The following is a 9,333-nucleotide window of genomic DNA, read 5'->3' as shown; positions in this document are numbered from 1 at the left end:
TTATCTTATTTATTTTTAATCATTTTATATACTTTTGTAATTCTTATAAACTTTGTTTTTTATATATATTTTTGAAAGTGTACAGTATACATTCAAATTAGTGTTTTGGAGCTAAACTCTGCATGACACTGGCCCTCCAGAACTGAGTTTGGACAGCCCTGGACTAGAGAAACATGATTTACACACCTTTTCGTTATTGACTGTAGTTAAGAGTTTAGGGACGGTGCCTAAGATTGCAGTCGGTTCTAGACGCTACTTCGCAGCTCTGGAAAGTTCGCTGAGTCGCGTCAGTTTCCAGCGGCGGGCCGGACGTTATATAAACGCCTCGCACAGCTCGTCTGTGGACTCAAAAACTACATTTAACAAGCAAGAGCCGTCAAATTCAAGTGGTGGATCACTCATTTCATTACACAGACGTGTCCATTCCGAATAGCGATATTAATCCTATTTAGCCCTGCAGACGTCGAGTCTCCAGTGATTTCTGCAAAGCCTCTGTGAGGAGAGTTGATCTATCTTTTTTGGGCTGTTTCGAAGGAAATATTCATATTAAATCAAAGATGACTGCAGAAGAGGTGGTGAATGAAGGCTGTAGCATCCCCATCGAGGGCGAAGACATCACCCCGAAGAAAGATGGAGGTGTTTTAAAGGTAAATCCTGCAGAATGAGCCGCATTGACTGTGAAAGGAGGTGTGACTGACACAATATTTCCCTGTTAGCTCACTTTACTGCAGCTGTATGCACTAAAATGTGAATAAATGCATTTCATTTGTTGAAACGTTGTTAACTGCTTTCAAACACAGCCTGTTGCTAATTTTGTAGCATTGCTAGATCTTTCTAGCGAGCTTAAAGGGACCGTTCACCCACCAAAATAAGCTTTTTATCATAATTTACTACGAATGTCTAACCAAACTTTCTTTTTTTATGTGCAACAGAACGAGATGTTAGACAAAACATTAGCTGTGGTCACCATTCACTTTCATTGCCTTTCATCTCGTCTTATACAACTATTGTCAGTATGTTTAATGTCTTTTTGTGTTTCAGAGACATAAAGTCTTTCATGTTTGGAACAACATGAGGGAGAATAAATGATGACAAATCTTTTTTTTTTAAAGTGAACTTTACTTTTAAGTGTGTTGTAATGTTGCATTATTATTTGTACAGATTAGCCACGTGTAATGTGAAGTAAACATTCAAATGTTATCTATATAGAAGTGACACATCTGTGTAATGAAATGAGGGCAGTTTATATAGCATGCTCCTGCAGGTCAGCATGTCATTTCTGGTAACTTTCAGGTTGGTGTTCTCAGATGGAAAGTGATTCAGACAGGAACTACTTGTTTTGGGATAATTGAAGACTTTCAATGTAATCCATTTGAGAAATATTAGTTTGAGTGAGCTGTAATTATGACATAAGGCACACCTATGCAATTTAAGTCATGCTTTTAATTTAATGTTTGAGTAATGTATCATAAATATAAGCATTAGGCATGAACGTTTTTCTGTCTGTGGTCTTTTGAAGATTGACAGACCACAGGTGTAATGCAGTGTGACTTACAGATTGATGATTAATCTCTTTCTCTCTCTTCTACAGATGGTCAAGAAGGAGGGTACAGGCACCGAGTTGCCTATGACCGGTGATAAAGTATTCGTACACTATGTTGGAACGCTGCTTGATGGCACACAGTTCGACTCCAGCCGTGATCGAGGAGAGAAGTTCTCCTTTGAGCTGGGCAAAGGTGGGTGTTATGAGAGCAAAGTGGATTGAAGGTTTATCTACCCTCTGACATTTAAACAGGTTGTTGACACTCTAATTTATATGTAAATAACACCTGTTGTGATTAGTTCAAGTAGCAGTTTAGTGTAAGTAGTGTCAGATCATTTCTTACATTAGTGATTATGTAATTTTGTAGGCTAACCTGGAAGTTATCATCATCACCCTGGTTCCCTTGATGATTTTTACATTGGCTTTTAGATTTTTGCAGAAAATAAGCACAGTGAGGATTCTGAACCCTAAATGCAGTCGGCAGAAGTTAAAGAGAGGCTATAAATGCACACTGACATGGAAATGCATTCTAATACAAACTACATCACAGTTTGAGAGAATAGTTTGCAAAAGCGTGATTCTGATAATGATGAGGCTGTCCCACGACAACCTCTGCAGTCCAATTTCAACATCTGTTAAGACAAGTAAAAGCTTTATAAAAATCACAAGGGGGTATTACTGATTAATTTATGCCATTGAGGAAAATGTCAAAATATCTGTTAACCACAGACTGTATTTCAAACATTTAACCAAAAGTCAGTAATTTCACTAAAACATTGAGATATTGATTAAAAATTGAGGTCAAAAATAGCATGCACACATTGTTCACCGTATGCATTTAGAAAATACGGTTAATTTCTATTTCATGCCAACTTTAGACCATCTTGAACCTAATCATGTGCATTGTGGGAATTGCAGGGCATGATGCAGTTAGAAAATTCAGAATCTATAAAAATTGTCTGGCGTGCAAGATAACCATTTTAAACCATTATTTGCTCTTTCTCACAGGTCAGGTGATCAAAGCATGGGACATCGGTGTGGCCACGATGAAGATTGGCGAGATCTGCCAATTGATTTGCAAACCGGAGTATGCCTATGGAGCTGCTGGCAGCCCACCCAAAATCCCACCCAATGCTACGCTTGTGTTCCAGGTGAGGTCCAGGTGCATGCAAACAGGATATTCTGAATAGTAAATTGTATAACTAAGAAAACTGCAAGGAGTTTGTGTATTGATGTGTCCATTTGTTTGTCTGGCAGGTGGAGTTGTTTGAGTTTCACGGGGAGGACATCACAGAAGAAGAAGATGGTGGAATTATTCGCAGGATCATCACTAAGGGGGAGGGTTACACAAAGCCAAATGAGGGTGCATCTGTGGAAGGTAAAACGCTCTTCTTATTCCTACAACACTCAGTAAATGAAGAGCAATTCATCTATGTCAGTCTGCAAGGGTCCACCGAATGAGTAAAGCAAATGTTATCAGAAGCAAATTTAATTTAAAGAAATGGCTGACCCTAAAATTGCTTTCTCCAGTGAATTATTAAAGGGTTAGTGCACCCTTTGCAGTAGTAAATTTTTCAGTTTCTTTGTGTTAGTGTGGTTGGAGGGTCGTCACGAGGAGCGCGTTTTCGATGAGCGTGAGCTGAAGTTTGAGGTGGGAGATGGAGAGGGTTTGGGTCTGCCTCCAGCTGTGGAGAAAGCCCTGCAGGCTATGGAGCAGGGGGAAGAGGCACTCTTCACCATCAAACCAAAGTAAACGCACGTTTCCTACACTTGCGCTAAGTATCTGTTGCTGTCCTTGTTATTGTTGTTTTTATTTGTGTGTGTGCATCAATCTCAGGTATGGCTTTGGAGCTGCTGGCAGCGACAAATTCAACATTCCACCGAATGCTACTTTGCAGTATAAAATCAAACTGAAAGCATTTGAGAAGGTCAGTGTTTCCTCCTAAATGAAAGCAGTGCACAGCAGAATTCACTCTTGCATTACTCAGGAAAATTAGTATAAGGGGATTTTATGTTATTGAGGTTTATATTTTAGGGAACTTGTGGGTATGTAATATATTACAATGTGTTTTCTAATTAAAGTAAAAAAAACTAATCATGCTTTAAGATTAATTACAGTCCGTAAGTGGTTAGTTAGGCTGTAATGTCTGTGCACAGTCATTGACATGAGCGGATAAGATACCATGTTCTCTCACACAGGCCAAAGAATCCTGGGAGATGAACGCGACTGAGAAACTAGAACAGAGTGTTATCGTCAAAGAGAAAGGAACTCAGTATTTTAAGGTAGAGGAAATGTCACGCACACGGTGTATTCATGTATCCCATTTTAATCTAATAGTACTCTGTTCTAGAATCTGAGTGTGTTTTGTGTGCGCAGGAGGGGAAATACAAGCAGGCAGCTATGCAGTACAAACGCATTGTGTCCTGGTTGGAGTCCAGCTTGCAGCCGGAGGCCGAAGAGAAAGCTAAACTGTTGCAATTGGCTGCTCATCTCAACCTAGCTATGTGCTACCTAAAGCTGCACGAGCCAAACCCTGCCCTTGAGAACTGTGACAAGGTAGGAAGCGAACAACATTTTTGATGCTTAAGAGCTGCAAAAGTGAATACATAAAGTTGTGAGATTCATTAAAAGTTAATAATGACCCGAAATTTGTAGTGTCTTTATTTTAAAATGGTTAATGAGAATGATCATTAATGTAAATAAGCATATATGTTCCAGGTATGTTTTAATATTTCTATTTGGCTTTTTAGATTTTTTTTATTTATCTTCATTTTAGTACTTATTTGAATTTTGTTTTAGCATTTCTGATTTTAGTTTATTTTTTTGTGTGTTTGTGTATTTTTAATCCTTATCAAGTTAAAAAGCAAAAAGTAATGTCGTCAGAGTTTCTCTTCATTTGATATTCACTCTTGAATCCTAATTTGCTGGTAATATTAAAAAGAGACCTTCATTGCGTTCTGCCAAAATGTTCTCATTTCTCCTGGTTTCTTTTTGCTTTCTGCATTTATTTTATTTTTTTTTGTGTAAAGGCACTGGAGCTGGACGCAAATAACGAGAAGGCTTTGTTTAGACGAGGAGAGGCGCTGGTCGTCATGAAGGAGTTTGACAAGGCGAGAGCAGACTTCCAGCGTGTCACTCAATTGTATCCAGCCAATAAGGCTGCGACGAGCCAGATCGTGCTCTGCCAGAAACATATCAAAGAGCAACACGAGAAGGACAAACGTCTCTATGCCAACATGTTCCAGAAGTTTGCAGAGAGAGACGCCAAAGTAAGTGTCTACGGTTACTAGCTCTTAGTCACTGCAAAAAACATTTAGCCTTCAGATATCTGTTGTCTTCTAATGTTTTTTTTTTTTGCGTGTATCTTTATTTTGTAGAAGGAGGTGGTGCAAGAAAAGGATCAGGAAAAGAAACCAAACGGTAGCGCAATGGAAATGGATGAAAACGGAGCCCAGGAACAAACCGCAGCATAATAGCGTGCTTTCGTATTATTCACTGTCTTGTCGTTTTTTTTTTTTGTTTTTTTGTTTTTTGTACGGTCTATAATATCTGTCCCTCTGAAGCGACTGTGTCAGTGCGAGTGAGGAGAGCGTACTTGCTTTGGTTTCTAATCTAATATAGCAAGTGGTTTGCTTTTGTACTGTGGCCAGACCCTTGTGGCCAGGTGTGCACTTGCATATGATTGCACAAGTGTATGAATGTTTGTGTGTGCAATACTGTAAGGCAGCTAGTCGGCCCGACTATGTTCTCTCTAAGCGATGGTAGAAATAAAACAGACTTGTTCTCCATTTGTAGCCTGTACTGCAGCCTCTCGCGTCGGCCGCAAAACCGTCGCTGATCCTTAGAAACTCTCGAGTCGCACTGCTGTACAATAAAGCGCTTTTCTGTCCGGTCACTAAACTTTACGTAAAGTGCATGGAAATGATAGCCAGGGCAAAAAAGACTGTTTTGATTTCTTTGACTTGTAAACATTTGATTTGTTTATTTCCTTTTATTAACATCTTTTCACAGTTAAATTCTGTTTAACGTATCACAACTGAAAGCATTTCCATAGTGAATCTCTGCTGAAGTCTTACAAGCGTTTTAGAGGAGAACCCATGCTTTTCCTGTGAAGAATCCTCTAGTTTCTGCTTCACTCGTTTTCTGTGTGCAGCCTTTTTGGTGAGATCGTTCTACCGCAGAATATCATCAAATTAGGGCTGAGATGTTGGCCATTTTAAAATGCAAGAACTTGAACCTAGAGCTGCAGTCTTTTTGTTTTGTCCTTTTGTCTTTTCATCTTTTTGTGGACAAGATTCCCCATGATTTCTCCATAATGGCGCTGTAATCAGATGGTGGATTGTCACAGCAGAAGAGGCTCTGTGTGACAGAGCTTAAGCAGGACAGTAGTACTGTAGTGTGGTTTGTGTGGGTTAAAGCGAGACATACAGATAGATTCTGTTCCCATGTCCTTGATGCACCTCTGATGTTGACTAGAACAATAAAACATTCAAAATCCTCCTGCTGTAGTGTCTGATTTGTTGCATTTAGTACAGTGTGACCGTAGTACAGAATGTGTCTCTCTGTCCAAAGATAAATTCTAAGCCCGTGGAATCCATAAGGAAATGGATGCATTCAATGAACCAGTACTACTGCAGTCAGCTAAAATACTGAAACTGCTACAAATTGCACAAATTACAATTATAAATATAATTTGGAAGTAGAATGTCTGAAACGGTATATTCATATTTTCTTGTAAAACCGCTAATGATCTTTTATTTTTTTTTCTTTCCTATTCTTGTTTTCTTAAGTGACATTAAGAACCATAGTGCTCACGGTCCTGGGCAACCTGGAAAAATAAGCATGATTTATCGACTTGGAAATGTAATGGAACTTACTGAAAAAATTAAGTAACTGACTTTATACTAAATATACCTTTTTATAATTTAAATCAATTTTAAGTTAAAATTGATTTCAAATTCAAAAACATTCCTGTAATCACAAATGACGGGGGAACATTGTGTAAACCCTGAAAAGCATTACTGAAATTTCTTTATAATTGTTTATTGTAATGTATTATCACTCCTAGTTTCTGTACATGAAGTTTGAAACTCAGCAGTTTTTTCATTACAATTTCAGTAATATCCCTTCAAATTCATTGTGTTATCGTGCTCTTCATTGTGTTTGCCAGTAGAGGGTGCCTTGGACTCAAAAAGGTTGAGCACCACTGCATTAGACCAATTGTTTTGATAAGTTTTTCTATGAAGCCTTCACCAATTTACACCAAAATACCATAATCATGCAAACAGCTGGCATTAGATTGAGTTGTACTTAACAAGGGCTTTGCCTTGATGGCTCTATAAAAGTATAAACATGCCAAGCATGTGTGATATATAACATTACATCTGCAGGGTGTATAAGAGTGCATCTATAGTGAGAAGAATAAACATAATGTACATGCACTGTCTGTAAGTAGAGTTTAGTAGCAATAAAAACATAAACAAGTGAAAAAAGCAAATAATGCATTGCTTCATGCTACACACAACACATGCAAGCTTTTTTAGTAAAGTGTATCTACCTGGAATCTGTGAATTGGTGTTCACACCGTCATCTGCTGGTGCTCTGCTACACCTCCACCTGAATGACAACTAGTTTCTACATTATTGTTGACTCAGCAATGTTCCTTTCTTGGTGGAATACAATGATCTAGTTGTATATGGGATACAAATCCATGTTAGACTAGCTTTGTTGATTAAACACATTTGAATGATCATTTTGAGCGAGTTTGTTTGAGTCATGCTTTGCCAACATTGACCAAATCAAACCAAATAGCCAGTAAAACATGAAAAGGAAAGGGCTTAAATCACATACTAAGTAATGAATAAATAATAATGCACAACGGTTTCTGTGATTGTCATTAGCACTATCTGGTAACCACAATGAAATGTCCCCACGGTGGAAAAACAAATTGTGTGGGGGGGCATCACAGGTTATCTCTATATTGATAAAAGCATCTGCTAAATTATAGCTTTTTACTTTATTACTCAACGTCATGTTAGTAAACATTGTATGTTAAAACAAATACAGACGACATCCAAAATGACTAAATGTTTGACTCCTATGTAGAGTAGGGGTATGAATAAAAACTCCCTTTTACTACATAGCTCAGTGAATATGAGAACGGTTAGATTACAAATAACTGAGGAGTATCAGTTTTAAATAAACTTTATATCAAAAATATAGCATGCATTTTAAGGTTAGATAAAATGTTGCACTATTAACTTAAATCAAACTGTTATATTTTTGCAATAATGAAAATGTAAAGCTTCTTAAAAAAAGCGTAATTTTATGTCACTGGCTTTGAAAACTTGAGATTTTGCCATGTCTGCCTGCAGTGTGTAACTTGGTAACACAATGGTCACTGGGGATGGTAAAGTCCCCAGGCAGATATGTTTGATTGTCAGTGTTTTATCTGCCAAGCACATCTCTGTTTTTTCTTTCATATCACACATTCAAATGTGTGCCTCAGGCCTGATCTGCTGGATGCCATTGACACTGAAGACAAATAAACCTGCATGCAAAACAACCTGCAGCAACAGTAGCAGGTCATACAGGTTTATCCAGATCAGCAGTGCTGCACAGAGAGAGGAGACAATCCCATTTTCTTGTGAATTAGCATTTGAAAAAGAAAAGTAAATATTAACATTGTATAGCCAAATGAATGAGGAAAACAAAACAAGCCTTAATCTCCTCTGCTTACATTCTATCGATCATTCTATCTATCTATCTATCTATCTATCTATCTATCTATCTATCTATCTATCTATCTATCTATCTATCTATCTATCTATCTATCTATCTATCTATCGTTCTATCGTTCTATCTGTCACAGCTACTTGTTTCGCTGCATATCTCTTTACATGCTAATGAGCTCTACTCACCCCGCCCCTCTCTTCTATGGAAGAGCAACGGCGATTCGCAAATAATTATAAATATAACTCCTTCTTCTGGAGGTGCAGCTGGATCATGAACAATGGGTACTGCTCCATCCTTGAGTTTTAACTTTTTAACAAAACCTGCCTTGAATTGTCCCTCATTCAGAAAACATTCAAAATGTATATCTGGCACAGCCAGATATAAACAAATTTAGTGAAAGTGAAGTGACGTGTGGCCAAGTATGGGGACCCATACTCTGAATTTGTGCTCTGCATTTAACCCATCCAAGTGCACACACACTGTGAACACACACCTGGAGCAGTGGGCAGCCGTATTGCTGCGGCACCTGGGGAACAGTTGGGGGTTCGGTTCTTGCTCAAGGGTCTTACCTCAGTCATGGTATTGAAGGTGGTAGAGAGCGCTGGTTATTCACTTCAAAATCAAAATGGCTTGATAATTGAGACTGTTTAGGTTTTTGGGGGATTTTTTTTTTATCATTGTAGGGTGGTTGTGTCCACACACTGCCAAGATGCATTTATATGTAAATTAAGATATTTGGCATCCAATGTTTAAACAAAATAAACAACTTGAATGATTTATTTTCACTCAAAATCTGTTGCTCCATTAATGTTCAATACATATATTTTATATAAGGTGGGCTTTAGCCCCATTGTACCCTATATATATATATATATATATATATATATATATAAAATAAAAAGAGCTTTGGAGTTGATAAAAATAATTGACACAAAATATATATATATATATCGACAAAATATAGCATTCTTTAGCTAAACAAATGAAAAAAGCAGCAATCTTTGGAGCTGACTGCAGATGAAATATCTTGAATATACAGCTGGATATCTAGTAG

General features: G+C 37.8%; 1 protein-coding gene across 1 annotated transcript; it reads left to right on the top strand.

Annotated features, from left to right (window-relative positions):
• The first annotated feature begins 210 nt into the window (after positions 1-210).
• LOC306843118 (peptidyl-prolyl cis-trans isomerase FKBP4-like) lies at positions 211-6,044 on the top strand. Its single transcript, XM_079374404.1, has 10 exons — positions 211-647; positions 1,592-1,736; positions 2,552-2,694; positions 2,801-2,921; positions 3,136-3,292; positions 3,381-3,471; positions 3,743-3,826; positions 3,921-4,100; positions 4,574-4,813; positions 4,922-6,044. The coding sequence occupies exons 1-10, from the start codon at positions 558-560 to the stop codon at positions 5,015-5,017; spliced, it is 1,347 nt and encodes a 448-aa protein (XP_079230530.1). The 5' UTR covers positions 211-557; the 3' UTR covers positions 5,018-6,044.
• The last annotated feature ends 3,289 nt before the right edge of the window (positions 6,045-9,333 follow it).

This window comes from Barbus barbus, assembly GCF_936440315.1.
Source record: "Barbus barbus genome assembly, chromosome: 23".
In the NCBI taxonomy this organism is placed as follows: Eukaryota; Metazoa; Chordata; class Actinopteri; order Cypriniformes; family Cyprinidae; genus Barbus; species Barbus barbus.
Note: the sequence above shows the minus strand (reverse complement) of the source record. Positions and strands in the feature narration are given on the sequence as shown.